The sequence below is a fragment of the Bactrocera neohumeralis genome, chromosome 5, assembly GCF_024586455.1.
Source record: "Bactrocera neohumeralis isolate Rockhampton chromosome 5, APGP_CSIRO_Bneo_wtdbg2-racon-allhic-juicebox.fasta_v2, whole genome shotgun sequence".
NCBI lineage: Eukaryota > Metazoa > Arthropoda > Insecta > Diptera > Tephritidae > Bactrocera > Bactrocera neohumeralis.
This window is the reverse complement of record NC_065922.1, coordinates 74,762,733-74,778,649: the sequence shown is the minus strand read 5'-3', so window position 1 is coordinate 74,778,649 and position 15,917 is coordinate 74,762,733. Positions and strand designations below refer to the sequence as shown.

The window sequence follows — 15,917 nt, the reverse complement described above, 5'->3', positions numbered from 1 at the left end:
TTATTTATACTAAAGTAAATAAACGTTTTACATAATAATCTATGTATGTCAGAATACTTGATTTATTTTAAACGGACGCGTGTTACAGTTAATTGCACACGCATTTTTTAAAGAGGGATAGTCTTACACTAGCATAAAAATGTAAATTTTAAAATTATACCCAAAACATACACAAACATATTTGTGTGTACCAGTGTTATTGTAGTAAATTTTCCATAAATCTAATTGTTGACAGTATCTATTGTTGAGCCGGTCCCACTCAGCACACCAGTCACACCCAACAGTGCCTCCCCTATTGAGTTAACTGGATCGACTACCGTACCAAGTGCCACACCAACACCGCTCGCAAGGCCCATATTGACATTAGTGCCACCAACGCCAACATTCACACCAACACCAACACCATCTGCAACAATGGGACCAGGTATAGCGCTAATACTGGCGGAGGTATTGCCTACAATGCTCCTACTTAATGCGGCATCGTGGGTTCGCATATGCGCATTCAATCCACCGGATTGCGCGAATGTTTTACCACAAACTTTGCATTCATGCTTCCGATCTTTAGAATGTAATTTTTTGTGTACGCGTAGCGATTTCTTTCGCTGGAACGTTGAGCCGCACATGTCACATGCAAATGGTCGTTCGGTACTGTGTGTCACCGCGTGCACATTTAAATCGTGGAAACTGTAAAAAGCTTTACCGCAAACTTCGCATTTTGCTGGTCGTTCGCCTGTGTGCCGCCGCATATGCGCTTTGTATACGCCATGATCACGACACCGTTTTCCGCATATCTCACAAACAACCGGCCTCTCGCCGGTATGTCGCAACATGTGTGCCTTCAGCTCTTTATCAGTGAAGAAGTCATTGCCGCACTCCTGACATTTGTGTGCCTTTATGCCGGTGTGACGTATTTTATGTCGTTGCAGGTTACCAGTTTGAGAAAATTTTTTTCCACAAATATCACATATTATGCCAGTATGCTTCCACTTGTGGGCACGTAGATTTCTTTCAGCTTTAAAGCATTCGCCACATTCATCGCATTTGAAATTCAACTTTGGCTCTTTCGATTTTTTTGTTTTTGGATTATGTGTTTGTCGATGATGCGTTAGCATGCTGCGTTTGGTTTTATACGAACGCATACAGTCTGGACATGGATAAGGAAGTGAATCAATGTCATCTTGCGGTTTTGGCTTCTACGATTCAGTTAAAAAGAACATTTATGTACAAGAAAATAATCAATTTCTCATTATTTACAAGCATTAAACTTACCTCGTCGCCCGACGAATCTTGAGGTCGCCAATCTTCATCTTCGACATCACTCTTATCCTCCAACGACTTAGTGTCACTGACGTCGTCAACATCTTCAATTTTTTTCTTTTTGCGTTTGTTTTCCGGTTCAACTATGTTTACTCCTAGATTTTGTAAGTCGACAAAGTCGAAAGGCTTTTCATCAACTACTTCTTCAGGTTCCGAATCTGGAGCTTCATAACCGACTGAACCTTCACCGTGGTCACTAAGATATTCTTCTTCGCTTTTGATGGGATCTACATCAATTTTAATGCTATCACTTGTACTTGTATCTAAGGTTGGTTTTTCCACTTTTTCGGGTTTGGGCGTTAAGTGTTCTTCTTGAAAATGTTGTGGAAATTGATCAAACGCTACGTTCGCTCCGCATAAACAGCACGCCACATTGTAGCTATTGGAGCTGAGACAAAATATTTCTCCACATTTGAAATTATGAAATTTGCTCGTATCCGGCGGCAAAAGTTTTAACATTTTCGAGTTTAATATTAATGAATAATATTTTCTTTAAGTCCAATAAATGGCACTATTTTGAGAAATATTAAAATCCACGACAACAAAAAAATTACTTGTTTTATTAGCAAATGTCAAAAATATTATGCAGTGTTTCCTAGTCTCACACCGTGACTTTCTGCGTGGTGCCAAGTTTTATAATCATGATTTTTTTTAACTAAACTGTTTTGAAATATATTCCAGAGTTTTTAATGTTTATTCTTCTTAATTTTTGTGTAGAAAATTTTTAAATATTTGTAATAATTATTTGAATGTGATCCATTATCATGGGAATTAAACATTCAGCTTATACAATCAAGCACATTATTTATTACGGTATAAATAGAGTGCGGCCATTTCAGTGTATTCTGACTAGAATATTGTTTTTGTAAACAAATATTGATTTTTGTGTATTCAAAGTTGTATACATAGGATCTGCAGCAAAATTCCGAGCGTTTCCTATAAAAACTATTTCTATCGCTGGACTATCTACATTTAGCAATATTTTGATGAATAATGGCAGACTGTGCTCCAACACCTAATGCCAGTGATAAGATGGCCAGCTTGTTGAAGGAAGCGGAAAATTTGAAAATTAAACTTGAGGAAGAACGTGCTAAATTGAATGATATTAATTTATGGACTGTAGCAGAACGGCTCGAGCCCATTGCTTTTGTTAATATAAAACCACGCAAAGTACTCAAAGGACATCAGGCAAAAGTTCTTTGTACAGATTGGAGTCCAGATAAGCGTCACATAATTTCCTCATCTCAGGATGGCCGTCTCATCATCTGGGACGCATTTACCACAAACAAAGAACACTTCATTACCATGCCCACCACTTGGATTATGGCATGTGCATATTCTCCATCGGGCAATTTTGTTGCTTGTGGTGGTTTAGACAATAAAGTTACCGTATATCCTATAACGTCAGATGATGAGATGGCTGCTAAAAAACGAACAGTTGGTACACACACTAGCTACATGTCCTGCTGTATTTATCCAAATTCCGACCAGCAAATCCTCACGGGAAGCGGTGATTCTACATGTGCTTTGTGGGATGTAGAAAGCGGACAATTACTTCAGAGTTTTCATGGGCATTCTGGTGATGTTATGGCGATTGATTTAGCGCCAAATGAAACCGGAAATACATTCGTTTCTGGCAGTTGTGATCGTATGGCCTTTATATGGGACATGCGTTCAGGACATGTTGTACAATCGTTTGAAGGACATCAGTCAGACGTTAATACTGTCAAATTTCATCCTAGTGGAGACGCCATAGCAACAGGCTCAGACGATAGTAGCTGTCGTTTGTTCGATATGCGTGCCGATAGGGAAGTAGCTGTGTTCGCTAAGGAGAGCATAATTTTTGGTATTAACTCAGTGGACTTCTCAGTGAGCGGCCGTTTACTATTTGCTGGATATAATGATTACACAGTGAATCTCTGGGATACGCTTAAATCGGAACGTATTTGTCTTTTATATGGTCATGAAAATAAGGTATCCTGTGTGCAGGTGTCACCAGACGGCACTGCATTATCCACTGGCAGTTGGGATTACACCATACGCGTATGGGCATAAGTAAATATAAACAATGTTATGAGTATTTTTGTAATGTATGTTTGGAAATTTATATTATTTGTTGCGCTTTGATTGTAAACAACGTTGTTACGAGTATTATTTTCTTAAATGTTAATGACTTAATGTTGCTTAATATATTTAATGAAATAAATCTAATGTCACATGTAGCGAATTTTCAATAAACATTCTTTAAAAATTAACTAAGTAAACTTTGTTCCTCTGCTTTGTGTTGTCGCATATGCCCCGCTAGTCCTGCCATCTGCGCATAGGCACGGCCACATAATTTGCAAACAAACTTTTTAATACCCAGGTGCAAATGTTTGTGATGGTAGAGCGCTTTGCTCCGTGAAAATGATGCACCGCATACATCACATTTATGTGGACGCTCAGTAGAATGCATAGGCTTGTGCTCGTTTAATAATGAGGCAGAGATAAAACGTCGGCTACAGATAGAACACTCAAAAGGTTTTTCTCCGGTGTGTGTGCGCTTGTGTACAACCAAAGCATCCTTTTGTCGTGTACGATAACCACAAATTTCGCATATGTAGTTTCGTTCATCTGTATGAATTTTTTGATGCACTTTCAGACGTGATGAAGTAATAAATGCTTTGCCACAATTTTCAAAATCACATATAAATTCCTTTATACCCTTGTGTGCTTTCATATGTATGCGCAGTGAACGAGAATTTTTATAAGCACGCTCGCATTGTGAACACTGAAAACCTATGTGTTCTTTCCGCACATGTGAATCTAGTGAACGTTGCTCTACAAATTCTTCTTGGCATTGGTCGCATTTGAAGTTTTTTGGTCGCAGGTGTTTCATGTTTATATGCAGCTTCAATATACGTTCTGTAGTATAACGTTTTTGGCAATGTGCACATGAGTACTCTTTTGGCTTCCTAGGCTAAAAAATGTATTACTTGAAAGAAATCGTTTACTACGGCACTGCATCCAATTACCTTTTTTAAAATGTGGTTATCATCATCTCCTCCTTGACTATCTGCCCATTCATCACCATAAAATTCTTCATTTTCGATCTCGTTCGGTTTAACATTATCAATAACCAAAACTTCACCATATTCGCTGATCGTGTCATTATCTGCCGTTTCTATCATTTCTGCTTTGATGGGTAAACTTTGTTTTTCGTTGGAAACGACTTGTTCCAAAGCACGTGCGGGTTGCACGGCAGTTTCCACTCTTACACCACATTCATCCAATTCAGCTAGGTATTCAACATTTTCAAACTCCTCATCTTTAATACATTCTTCCAATTCACCGTCCGCGTCGTTATCACTATCACTGTCGTTTACATTGCCTCGAAGGTGTACATTTTGGTAATGTAACATAAAATCGTCAAATTCAAACAGTTTCATTTTGCAAAGCACACAAATTATAGTGAAATTCACGTTATCATAACAAATTATTTCGCCACAACGTATACTGGTTCTATTTTGTTCATAACTTGTTGGTAATGTGCAATTCCGCATCATTTTTCAAACACAAAAACTAAAAAATTTACTGCTATGCGATATTGATAAGCAATTGTTTATTTATTTGCACACCTGACAAACAACTAGCAGTGCTGCCAAATTTGTGTTGTGTGTATTTTCCGAAAACACACTTGATACATATATACATACATGCATATGGAGAGAACGTAAATTATATACGTTCTCTGATGTAACAAAACTTTTTAAATTCATGGATAATTTGTCTTAATGGCTTAAATATTTTGCTCATATAAATAAATTTTGCGCGTTTTATATCTACATACTTAGGTATATTTACTTACCGCAATTTTTTATAAATATTTTGATTCACAACTTATGAAAATGAGTAACTTTGTAAGCCTGCTTGCAATTCTCTTATGAATTGCTCACTGCTACAGGAACTCTCGCGTTCCTCCACTTTTAATTTCCATCTATCGCTACATTCATCTTTGTAGCATTTGATTAAATTTCCAGATACGGGCGTAACTGGCAAGCCGCCAGGATAGTCAATAATAGCAGTTATGCGCATTTTATTACAAGCTTTTAAAATTTGTTGTAAATAATATTTTTGTGGCCAAACCTATTTATAAAAATAAATAATTGTATACATAAAATATTTATCTATAAATGCAAAATGTGAATATCATACCTTTTGATCATTTTCAATTTCCTGTAAATAAGCCGTTACTACGAATTGCATTGTCTGATAATCTTTAACCTAAACCATAAATTATTAAAGACATTTGAGCTACAAAAAAATAAAATGTTAGCACTTACATTCTTCAATTCTTCTTGTAAGTAGACAACACCCCGCTTGAGGTGAAAACACATGACCAACTGGAATGCGATAAATAAGAGATCTTGGATTGCGTGATCTGCGTCTGACCATATATATTCTCTGCACAGATTTTGATTCATTGTTTTTAGTTTTATGCATGTATATACGTTTTTAAATTGAAAGTTTTCAACACTCTAACATAGAATAAGAACCCGTTACTATTATATATACTGAATAATAAAAGAAATATTACCACTTCTTGCACTGATACATAACGCCCTTTGTATGGGATTAGAAACCATACTGTATATTCCATACATGTAATAAACTCAAAAGTAATGCGTACATCATTGAAAATCCTTAGGGCGTCGTCCGCAATCATAACATCTAAGGCGGTGTGTCCAATAATGCAGCAGGTAGTTAATTTGGGCAATAAATCGCACTCATTGTAACGATTTTTTAAAAATAGTTGCACAAAATAACCAAATAACTTTGAAATTTCTTCCCTTACAATGATAAGCAAAACTTTATAACAGCTGCATGCATCACCTGGAAGTAATCATATACTTACTCTCGATTCATAGCACCATTCAATTTTGTTGCTATAAACTCCATCCAATTTCCGGTAAATCCGCCACGGGATATTTCGGGCTGACGCAAGATGTAATCGATGTTCGTTTGAAATTTCACCTGGAATTCGTAAACACTACTTTTTTTCTTTGCACCTGCATCAATAGTGTATTCGATCGATTCAGGACTATACCGGAAATCACGGATTGCCTCCACCCTATGGAATAGTTGCTGCTGCCTTTGCAATAAATGCGAGTTACGTAGCTGACGTTGTTTACGTCGCTGTTCGCGATTTAGTGCCCATTGAGATGTACATGGCGCATCGCTGTCACTATCACTTTCAAAATTAGTGTTGTCGTTCTCCAATGGAGTTGTTGTTTCACAAGCTTCTTTTGAAATGAGCAACACTATACGAACATAGCCCTCATGCAGATTTTTGAATTGAGTTAACGATTCAATACTTGCATATTGACCACTACAAATTAATTTAATACCAGTACTCACTGTAAGGCGGAGTGGGCAGTCGTTACTGCCTTTTACAACGTAAACGGTACTTTGCGTTTGTTTGAAATGTAATTTCACATGCGCACAGTTGAGTATATTACTAATCTCTATCTGAAAAGAAAAATATATATTCATTAATACCATTAAGTTTTTTTACAATAATTAATATTATGGAAATACCTCTTCGAAAAACATTTCCGCTACATCTGTCAAACCGTTTTAACTGAATTGCAAATCCAACTTCCGAAAAAGAATATGTACAGTACTATACAAAAAATTGGTAAGAAAACAGTGCGTACAGAAATTCTTACCATATGACGTGAACTTTGAAGCATTTTGTTGTTTTTGCGCTTAGATACATACACCTAAATAATTCGTCATAAATACATAATTATTTTTAGAAAAAAAAAAATTTTATTCGTTATAATTATTTACAACGAATTGCTTAGATCTATATAACTAGCTGTCAACTAACAAAACATTTTTAATAGTATTAATACCCTATTTATATACAATAAATAAAAATTAGTAACTGTTTTAATGGTCAAATAGCAACTTAACATCTTGTAGACATGCAGTTGTTTCAAGAATTTATCAGCAATGGCCCTGCTCCCGGTGTCGTCTCATATGACCAGCTAAACCCGCAAGCTGCGCATATGCTTGTCCACATAATTTGCATTTAAACTTCTTTTCTGCGAGATGCAAAAAATTATGATGGTATAGCGATTTTGCTCTTGCAAATGAGCGTCCACATACTTTACATTCATGTGGTCGCTCTGTGCCATGTGATGCTTTATGCTCTCTAACTGCCGATTTAGATACAAAACATTTGCCGCATTCATCACAAGCATACGGTTTCTCACCTGTATGTGAACGATAATGCACTTTAAGCATTTCCGGTACTCGACACGAGTAGCCACATATGTCACATATGAAATTCTTTCCTTTTGTATGGGTGCGTTTGTGAGCTTGGTACTGACGGCGTGTAAAGAAACTTTTCTTACAGTTCTCATAATCGCAGACGAACCGTCGTTCCGTTCCATGTGTATGAGTTTCCATATGTCGCAACTGATTTGTTCGCGATGTACATCGTTTATCACAATACATACATTTCATACCACCATGTTCTGAAAGGCAATGCTCCTCTAAACTTCGTAATGTTTTAAATTCTTCTATGCATTCATCACATTTTTGAAGTTGAATGGTCGCTATTTTCTTACTCTCAAAATTATGTATTTTTGCCAAATGTGAACGCAAATAATTGGAGCTTTTGTAGATACGGGAACATATTTCACATTTGAATGACTCTGTTTGATCTTCACGCTTTTTGTTTCGCTGGAATGTGAAAAACTCGTGTTTATAAATAAATAATTGGTACACTTAAAATTTCTCTAAGAATACCTTTCGTTGATGTACAGGTGGTATATAATCTTTGTCATCAAAATTATTTTCCGTATCACTGTCTGAATCATCAGATAATGACTTATTGTCACTCCATTGACTTATACGTAGGTCTGACTTTTCCTTTTCTTCATCCGAAATGATAAAGTCGTGCTCATCCAGAAATTCAGCTTCAGCTGTAGTATCTTCAAAAATTGGTTCATCCTTCACATTTGAAGCCAGGTGTGGTGCTACTTCAACAAATATTTCTTCTGTTTTCAATAAGCCCTTTTCGAGGTGTTCATTCTTGCAGTGAAGCAAGAAATCCTGGTAGTCGAATGCTTTGAGTTCGCACAGTGTGCAAATAATGATAAATTCCGTTGAACTGTGACAAAAAATTTCACCACATTTTGCATTTTCAGTTTTGTCAAATGTTGTGCTTGGTAATAATTTGAGCATATCGATATTTATTTTAAATTTTGTTGAATGCTATTGTAAACAAATTCAATTTTTATCCACTTCTCTTCATTCTTTTTAACTCTTATTTACGTATTACGTTCACAATAATATTTGGAATGCTTATTTGTTGACGATCAGCTGATTAAGACTTTTTATTGCACTTGTGGAATAAAAAAATATATATCTCACACTGGTGTTTTGCCGAAATCAATTTTTTTCGAGAAAATTTAATCAATATGCTTAAAGCGTTAAATAGATCTCAAACGTTCGTACAGTTGGTTGATAAAAAGTGTGCTGAAATATTTTTTCGCAAAGAGAATTGTTTTACAATAATATGCACACATTGCGAATTAAAAACTTTCAGTTTCGAAGAGTATCTACTGCATTTCAAAAATGTGCATCTTACAACAAACAATTCATTACAAAGTAATGCAAATATTGAAACAGTGGAAATAAAAATCGAAGACGGCAAAGATTTCGAAGGAACTTCGGATACCGAGTTTATTACTCTAACAGAATTACAGGAAGTGCCTTTTTCTAATTCAACCAATTTATCCTCTCCTTTTGTTGTCAATGACAAAATAACCTCTGATGACTTAGATGAGCACAATGAATGGCTAAATGATGAAGAAACATTTAAAACTGATGAAGAACTAAGCAATCAGGGTTCTGAATATATACCAAGGGTATGTAGTGTGAAACTATCTACTTACAAACATACATATATTAAATTGTCAATTTCAGTAGATACTCGAACCTGAGCCAAAAAAGAGTTTAACAACAGCGGAATTCATATGCAAGGAATGCTCTAAAAGTTATAAATTCGCAAAAAACTTAGAACGTCATATAAAAAAATGTCATAGTGAAGAATTACAATATACATGTGTTCGTTGTAAACAGAATTTTAAGGATGAGCGATTACTAAACGCACACCTTCGAAAAAAACATTCTGGATTTCCATGTGGTGAATGCGAGAAAGTATATTCTAGTAAAGAAGCTTTAAATATTCATCAATACAAGCACACTGGTGTACGAGGATTCCATTGTAGTATAGATGGCTGTGGCAAATCTTTTTTTAATCCAAAGCAGTTATCGATGCACACACGTTATGTCCATCGACTTGAAAAAAATTTTGTATGTGAAATATGTGGATTTCGCACAAAAGGTCAACCTGCTTTAATTGTGCACAAGCGTTCGCACACTGGAGAAAGGCCATTCGTTTGTAATTTGTGTGGTAAGGCATTTGCTTCTAAATCGCTTTTATGTGAGCACGAACCATCGCATTCAAATGAGCGACCACATGTGTGCGATGTCTGTGGACGAACGTTTGCGCGACCAAAAGCACTGTATCATCATAAACATCTTCATTTGGGCGTAAAGAAATTTGTGTGTAAACTCTGTGGCCGTGCCTTTGCACAAATGGCTGGGCTTGCTGGTCATATGCGGCAACATAAAGCGGATAACTGTTAAACATCAATTTGTAATTGAATTGCAATAAATTTAATTTGTTGTGCTATTCACAATATGAAATTGGTTTTGAGTAAAATTTGATTAGTTTCATAATAGTTGAACATAGTCGTTTTAAAGTTCATTATTTTATAAAACAATTTGAAAAATACATTTAAAATCATATCCTTAATTTACTACATACATTGTTTTTAATACCCAGATACATATGTATACTATACTATTACAATTTTAGTATAGATTTGTACAAAGGCGACACTAATTAGATATGTATTTGTTTTATGTCAACAGAGAAAAACAGCTGTTCACCACTGGTTTTGTCGTTTGTAAACAAATCTAAAATTTGTTATTTAGTAGTGGAGATTGCACGCAAAAATGCTTAAAATCGTTAATGCTGCAAATAATTTCGGTTATAATCACTCAAAGTCCAAATGTGCCGAAATTCATTATCAATCTTCAACATTTTCGATTTTATGCATTTTCTGTGGTTTGAAAACGCTTGCGTTTTCTGAATTCTGTGAACATTTTAAAAAACATTGTGAAGAATTCACGAACGAATTGTCTGACACAGAAGTATTGACTATTAATATTGAAAGCAACAGGACGACAAATTCCAATTGCAAGCACGATCCATTGAAATTAGAAGCCGCAGATATCCCAAATGATTCGGAAGTGGGATTAAACATTCTTGGGACAGCCAATCAAGGAACAATCATAGTAGAACATAAAAACGATGAAAGTCTTACTGTTAGTCAGTTGTTTCGGCGCAAACCAGTATTTGTGGGACTACAATATAATAAAAATATTGTGAACAACAAAATAAAAGAGGAAGATACTGGTGTAAGTTTAACAAATATTTGCTCAGATTAGAACGGCTTGAAGTTAATTATTATACTTTTTAAAATATAGGTGAACACGAAATCTACTAAAACAAATTTGGTAGATTGTTCAACTTATAAACGGACTTCAGGTCATGAAAACACCAGTGAAAGCGAAAGTGATCATACAGATTCAAACCACACAGAAAGTAAGGCAAATGAAAGTATTGATTGGACGAAATCCTACGAACCAAATTTGTTAAAAAATAGTGACAAACGTCCTTACAAAGCACGTAATACGCCAAATATGTGCACATATTGTGGTAAAACTTTTCGACGCCGTTTGCAGCTGGATACGCATTTAAATATACACACTGGTTCCAAACCACACCAATGTGAGATTTGCGGGCGTCAATTTCGTGCAGTAACAACATTAGCTCGTCATCGCAATACCCACCAAAATCGCTCCGATTTCTGCTGTAAGTTTTGTTCGAAGTCTTTTTCACGGCGAGCAGCAATGATAAGCCACGAATTGCGCCACACACAAGAGCGACGCGTACCATGCGACGAGTGTGAAAAGCTATTCTACACGGTTAATCAAATGGATACACATAAACGAAAAGTTCATCATATGACGGATGATGCATCCTTACCATTTCAATGTAATTTGTGCACAAATCGCTATCGCAGCGCCTCTATGTTAAGTACACATAAGTTAAAAAAACACTATAAAACAGCAAAAATATTTTGTGACCAATGTGACAAAAAGTTCATTGATGAAGCTCAATTAGAGGCTCACAAAACTATACACAAACCAACTCTTAAACATAATTCTTAACAAATTGGTACATAAATAATAATTTAATTACTTTCTATTTCTGTCGTTGAAATATCATCAGTCATCAAATATCTTTCGATTAATTTACCTATGATTTGAAAAAGTTGATATTCCATTATAATTAAAAATTGTATGAAATGCAGTAGTTTTTCATATAATTAAGGATTGCCCTATTAAAATAACAAGTTTCAATTGTGAATGATCTTATTATTTTTCAATTGCAACACGTAACTTTGGTAAAGAAGAAGAGAAATGTGAAAATGTTGATTTTTATTATTGTTATCATTTAAAGAACAAATTGCAATTTTCTAAAAGTATGCATTATTGGTAACTATTTATTCAAGAATGAATACGTCTGATAATCAGAACATAAGTGACTTTTCTGTTCTTGAGGACTCTGTTGACAGTGATCCAACCACAAATCTAATCGAGGACGATATTCAGTGTGGGCTTATATTTTTCAGTGAGGCAACAAGAGTTCTGAAGTTTTGTTGCACTTATTGTGAAAAAGTTAGCGAAAATATAAATTACTTTTGTCAGCATTTAAGTGAACATATAAACGATGATGAAAAAGAAATCTTGCCCCAAGAATTCAATGCTGGCATTATGCCTGAAGATTCTATGGATGACGACGCATCAGCAACACGCGAGGCGGTAGTTTATGGAGCTGGATCAAATCAATCTCTGCTACCATGCGACTTAGCTGGTTTTGATGAATCGAAAATGGTTGTGGAGGAATTGGATGAAGCGGAGGAAATAGCTGCAGAAGTGGAAGCTGAAATGCGTCAAGAATTAGAAGGCGTCCAAATGTATGCAAATGATGAAAATAGTTGCCCAGAAGACTTCTTTGGTTACGTACGAACGAATGAAAATCATTTGAAAACGGAAAATCAGAAAGAGGAACAGAAGTCCTCCAATGACTTTAGAAAAACTTCAAAAGGACACGATAAAATAATGCAATTTAAAAATTCCAAAAAGAAAAAACGAGTAACTACAGTAAAGGTGATTGCTTTGAAAAATAGAGTAGCAGAGCTTTATGAACGTATTAAGCTTGAAGAAGAGCGCCGGTCTCGAATTAATACTACAAATTCTGAATCTTGCGATGTACCTATGGATGAGGAAAAAAATGTTGTCGAAGAAAATGAAACGACCGTTGAAGAAAGTACAGAACCGGTCCGCCATATAATTGGCGAAACGGTTATTACTCTGCTCCCACAAACTGAATCGAAAGTTGAACTATCCACATTCAGCGGTAATGTAGTGCCAATGATAAATAACATAAACAGACAAGACAGCACCGATGATAAGACAACTTGTCCTGCTTGTGGAAGGAAATTCAGAAGTGCCTTTAGCCTTACAATTCATAAGCGGACACATTATCTGGAATCTGACAGCAATGTAAAATTGGCTCACAAATGCTCCGACTGCGATCAGTTGTTTAATAAAATTCCGGATTTAAAAGATCATATTCAACAAGTTCATTATCCTGATGGATTTATATGCAAAATATGCAATAAAAAACTTACAAGTCTCACCCTTTTGGAGACCCACATGAGAAAAGTGCATCTTTCGAGACCATTTAATTGTGAAATTTGTCGAAAGAACTTCGACACCCGCGATCGGTTTGAGGAGCATGTTAAAGCGCATGTATCCGGTCAACCATATCGATGCCACATATGTGGCCGAAAATACAGTACAGAATGCATACTTAAGCAGCATCTACGTAGACACAAAGAGCAAATTCCTCAATGTTGCGTGGTATGCGGAAAGATGACATTGCGTATAACACAGCATATGAAAATTCATGCGCCGAGACCGAAAAGGATACTAAGTTGCAAAGCATGTGGTAAAGTTTTCAATTTCAGTTCAGGTTTGAGTCACCATTACAAAGTAATGCATAAACTACAGAAATCTCCTACGAAACTGAAGCAAGAAAATGAAGCTCAAATACCAACTGATCAAGAGGAGATCAAAACAGCATTAGTGGAATTGAAAGAAGAGGCAGAAATAACAGAAAACTCTGAAGAAATCATACAAAAAGAGGAAGAGGCAAAACGAGTTATCGTCGAACTTATACAAAATGCGACGTATACTTCATTTTTTCCGGAAAATTTTAATAGTTCGATGGATTCTGGGCCACCAATTGCACGTGAAGAAACGATTTCGGCTGTAAATAGCATTGTAAATGAAGAAAACTCATGAAAGAAGTAATGTTTACAAATTAATTTGTAGAAATATTTTGTATGTGTTGGTAGAATAATGATTATAAAAAAAAAACTTAAATAAATATCAAATATAAATAAAAGTGTCCCGATGATATAAAATCCGATTAATCCTGAAAAGTAGAATACAATAACGGTATTAGTTCAATATTTGATTTGGATGTATAAATTGCTCGTACTTTCAATATTCAAGTGGCAACTCTTACCGTACGTCAAAATTGTCATATCGGCTCACTAATAGCAAAAAACCTTGTTAATTTGTTGGCATCGGCAAATAACACGCTGTAATTTATTAATTGCAACTAACAATTGTTTAAATTCTATAACAATGCATCCAGATCTTACTGAGCGTATTTTGCAGCATTTAGAAGGCACCGATAAAGTTAGCACCATTGAATTGGCAACATTGTTTGATGTAGATCATCAGAAAATTGTGGGTGCATTGAAAAGTATCGAAGCTCATGGAGATTTGGTAAAAGCAGAAGTAATCTTAGTGAAGAGCTTGGAGTTGACGGAGGAGGGACAGGCTGTAATGACGAGTGGTAGCCACGAAGCAAATTTATATGGTACTGTGCCATTGGAAGGAGTTCCTCAGGACGAACTTATGAAGAGCGGTCCAAATGCTAAGATAGGCTACAGTAAAGCGATGTCTCTCGGTTGGATATTTTTAGACAAATCTGTGAGTCCACCACTCGTCAAAAGAAAAGTGGACAAAATCGAAGATACAGTAAAGAAATCTTTGGAAGAAATATCTAAAAACAAAACTGATCTTCCACCACATGTTATTAAGGAATTTAAAAAGCGAAAATTGTTGCAAGAGATTACAACGAAAAGCTTTATTTTAAGTAAAGGACCGGAGTTCGCAACGACGTTAACGAAGTTGGAGACAGATTTAACTGTGGATATGCTAGCAAGTGGTTTGTGGAAAGACCTTAAGTTTAAATCGTATAATTTCGATGCCTTGGGTGCTGCTCCTATGAGAGGTCACTTGCATCCTCTACAAAAAGTGCGTACTGAATTCCGACAGATCTTTTTGGAAATGGGCTTTTCAGAAATGCCTACTAACAACTACATTGAGTCGTCTTTCTGGAATTTCGATGCGCTCTTTGTGCCACAACAGCATCCGGCGCGAGACGCTCAAGACACATTCTTTATAAGCAATCCGGCAAAAAGTTATAAGTTTCCTCAAGAATATATGCAACGTGTACAGGAAGTACATTCACGCGGTGGTTATGGTTCAACTGGTTATGTGTATGATTGGAAATTGGAAGAAGCTCAAAGGAATACGCTGCGCACTCACACTACCGCAGTAAGTGCACGAATGTTATATAAATTGGCAAATCAAGCGGAAGGTTTTCGACCCGTAAAATATTTTAGTATTGATAAAGTGTTCCGAAATGAAACATTGGATGCAACACATCTTGCAGAGTTCCATCAAGTAGAGGGTGTAGTTGCAGATATTGGTCTAACACTGGGAGACTTAATTGGCACATTATATGAGTTCTTCCGTAAACTCGGAATTGAAAAGCTGGAGTTCAAACCTGCTTATAACCCCTATACCGAACCCAGCATGGAAATCTTCTGCTTTCATCCAGGTCTTAATAAATGGATTGAGGTTGGAAATTCAGGAGTTTTTAGACCAGAACTTTTGTTACCTATGGGTTTGCCAGAAAATGTTAACGTAATTGCTTGGGGTCTGTCATTGGAACGGCCAACAATGATAAAATATGGCATCAACAATATTCGAGACTTGATTGGACCTAAAGTTGACTTGAAAATGGTAGAAGAGGGTCCAATTTGTCGTTTGGATAAATAAATAAAGATTTTTTTGAGTGATTTGAAAAAAAAACATGCAAACATTTGAATGTATAATTATATAATTTAATAAAGAAAAAGTAATTAAAAACAGTTCTTTATATTCCGTTCATTTATGTTAAATACCTTAAATTAAAAATATGAAGTCAAATATTTAATTTGAAATTTATTTATTGAAAAAAGCGAAACTTTTTGATTAAATAT

At 35.6% G+C, this 15,917-nt stretch overlaps 9 protein-coding genes across 11 annotated transcripts in view; 5 read left to right on the top strand and 4 right to left on the bottom strand.

The window, feature by feature from the left end:
* The window catches only part of LOC126759272 (protein ORD), a 31,640-nt gene extending 24,560 nt beyond the window's left edge, over positions 1 to 7,080 (bottom strand). The window contains exons 1-7 of one of the 2 annotated variants that reach the window (XM_050474004.1): positions 7,026 to 7,080; positions 6,895 to 6,954; positions 6,212 to 6,825; positions 5,894 to 6,146; positions 5,640 to 5,834; positions 5,512 to 5,580; positions 5,165 to 5,442 (exon numbers count right to left, since the gene is read on the bottom strand). In XM_050474004.1, coding sequence (XP_050329961.1) covers positions 5,197 to 5,442; positions 5,512 to 5,580; positions 5,640 to 5,834; positions 5,894 to 6,146; positions 6,212 to 6,825; positions 6,895 to 6,909 — 1,392 coding nt within the window. In that variant the 5' untranslated portion in view covers positions 6,910 to 6,954; positions 7,026 to 7,080 and the 3' untranslated portion in view covers positions 5,165 to 5,196. Of the gene's footprint in view, positions 1 to 5,164; positions 5,443 to 5,511; positions 5,581 to 5,639; positions 5,835 to 5,893; positions 6,147 to 6,211; positions 6,826 to 6,894 lie in introns of both variants that reach the window. The other variant, XM_050474003.1, reaches the window with a different exon arrangement.
* Positions 39 to 1,897, bottom strand: LOC126759270 (zinc finger and SCAN domain-containing protein 2-like). The gene is made up of 2 exons (XM_050473998.1): positions 1,270 to 1,897; positions 39 to 1,193 (listed from the first exon to the last, which is right to left on the bottom strand). Exons 1-2 carry the CDS (start codon positions 1,774 to 1,776, stop codon positions 222 to 224), a joined length of 1,479 nt encoding a protein of 492 aa, XP_050329955.1. The 5' UTR covers positions 1,777 to 1,897; the 3' UTR covers positions 39 to 221.
* On the top strand, positions 2,033 to 3,572 carry LOC126759279 (guanine nucleotide-binding protein subunit beta-5). The gene has a single exon (XM_050474012.1). It carries the CDS (start codon positions 2,311 to 2,313, stop codon positions 3,370 to 3,372), a length of 1,062 nt encoding a protein of 353 aa, XP_050329969.1. The 5' UTR covers positions 2,033 to 2,310; the 3' UTR covers positions 3,373 to 3,572.
* LOC126759367 (uncharacterized) overlaps positions 3,396 to 15,917 on the bottom strand; it is a 31,276-nt gene continuing 18,754 nt past the window's right edge. Inside the window, exons 4-10 of the mRNA XM_050474102.1 lie at positions 8,116 to 8,435; positions 7,471 to 8,049; positions 6,212 to 6,825; positions 5,640 to 5,760; positions 5,512 to 5,580; positions 4,332 to 4,865; positions 3,396 to 4,276 (exon numbers count right to left, since the gene is read on the bottom strand). Coding sequence (XP_050330059.1) covers positions 3,569 to 4,276; positions 4,332 to 4,865; positions 5,512 to 5,580; positions 5,640 to 5,760; positions 6,212 to 6,825; positions 7,471 to 8,049; positions 8,116 to 8,435 — 2,945 coding nt within the window. The 3' untranslated portion in view covers positions 3,396 to 3,568. The remainder of the gene's footprint in view (positions 4,277 to 4,331; positions 4,866 to 5,511; positions 5,581 to 5,639; positions 5,761 to 6,211; positions 6,826 to 7,470; positions 8,050 to 8,115; positions 8,436 to 15,917) is intronic.
* LOC126759276 (zinc finger protein 234-like) lies at positions 7,110 to 8,725 on the bottom strand. The gene is made up of 2 exons (XM_050474009.1): positions 8,116 to 8,725; positions 7,110 to 8,049 (listed from the first exon to the last, which is right to left on the bottom strand). The coding sequence occupies exons 1-2, from the start codon at positions 8,551 to 8,553 to the stop codon at positions 7,309 to 7,311; spliced, it is 1,179 nt and encodes a 392-aa protein (XP_050329966.1). The 5' UTR covers positions 8,554 to 8,725; the 3' UTR covers positions 7,110 to 7,308.
* On the top strand, positions 8,697 to 10,083 carry LOC126759278 (zinc finger protein OZF-like). 2 transcript variants are annotated; one of them, XM_050474011.1, is made up of 2 exons: positions 8,697 to 9,239; positions 9,298 to 9,398. In XM_050474011.1, the coding sequence occupies exons 1-2, from the start codon at positions 8,790 to 8,792 to the stop codon at positions 9,298 to 9,300; spliced, it is 453 nt and encodes a 150-aa protein (XP_050329968.1). In that variant the 5' UTR covers positions 8,697 to 8,789; the 3' UTR covers positions 9,301 to 9,398. The 2 variants fall into 2 exon arrangements, with proteins under 2 accessions (XP_050329968.1, XP_050329967.1); XM_050474010.1 differs by having other exon boundaries at positions 8,748 to 9,239; positions 9,301 to 10,083.
* Positions 10,354 to 11,713, top strand: LOC126759275 (zinc finger protein 91-like). The gene is made up of 2 exons (XM_050474008.1): positions 10,354 to 10,860; positions 10,930 to 11,713. Exons 1-2 carry the CDS (start codon positions 10,396 to 10,398, stop codon positions 11,674 to 11,676), a joined length of 1,212 nt encoding a protein of 403 aa, XP_050329965.1. The 5' UTR covers positions 10,354 to 10,395; the 3' UTR covers positions 11,677 to 11,713.
* Positions 11,945 to 13,981, top strand: LOC126759267 (myoneurin-like). Its single transcript, XM_050473996.1, has one exon. The coding sequence runs from the start codon at positions 12,022 to 12,024 to the stop codon at positions 13,876 to 13,878; it is 1,857 nt and encodes a 618-aa protein (XP_050329953.1). The 5' UTR covers positions 11,945 to 12,021; the 3' UTR covers positions 13,879 to 13,981.
* LOC126759268 (phenylalanine--tRNA ligase alpha subunit) lies at positions 14,138 to 15,806 on the top strand. Its single transcript, XM_050473997.1, has one exon. It carries the CDS (start codon positions 14,227 to 14,229, stop codon positions 15,712 to 15,714), a length of 1,488 nt encoding a protein of 495 aa, XP_050329954.1. The 5' UTR covers positions 14,138 to 14,226; the 3' UTR covers positions 15,715 to 15,806.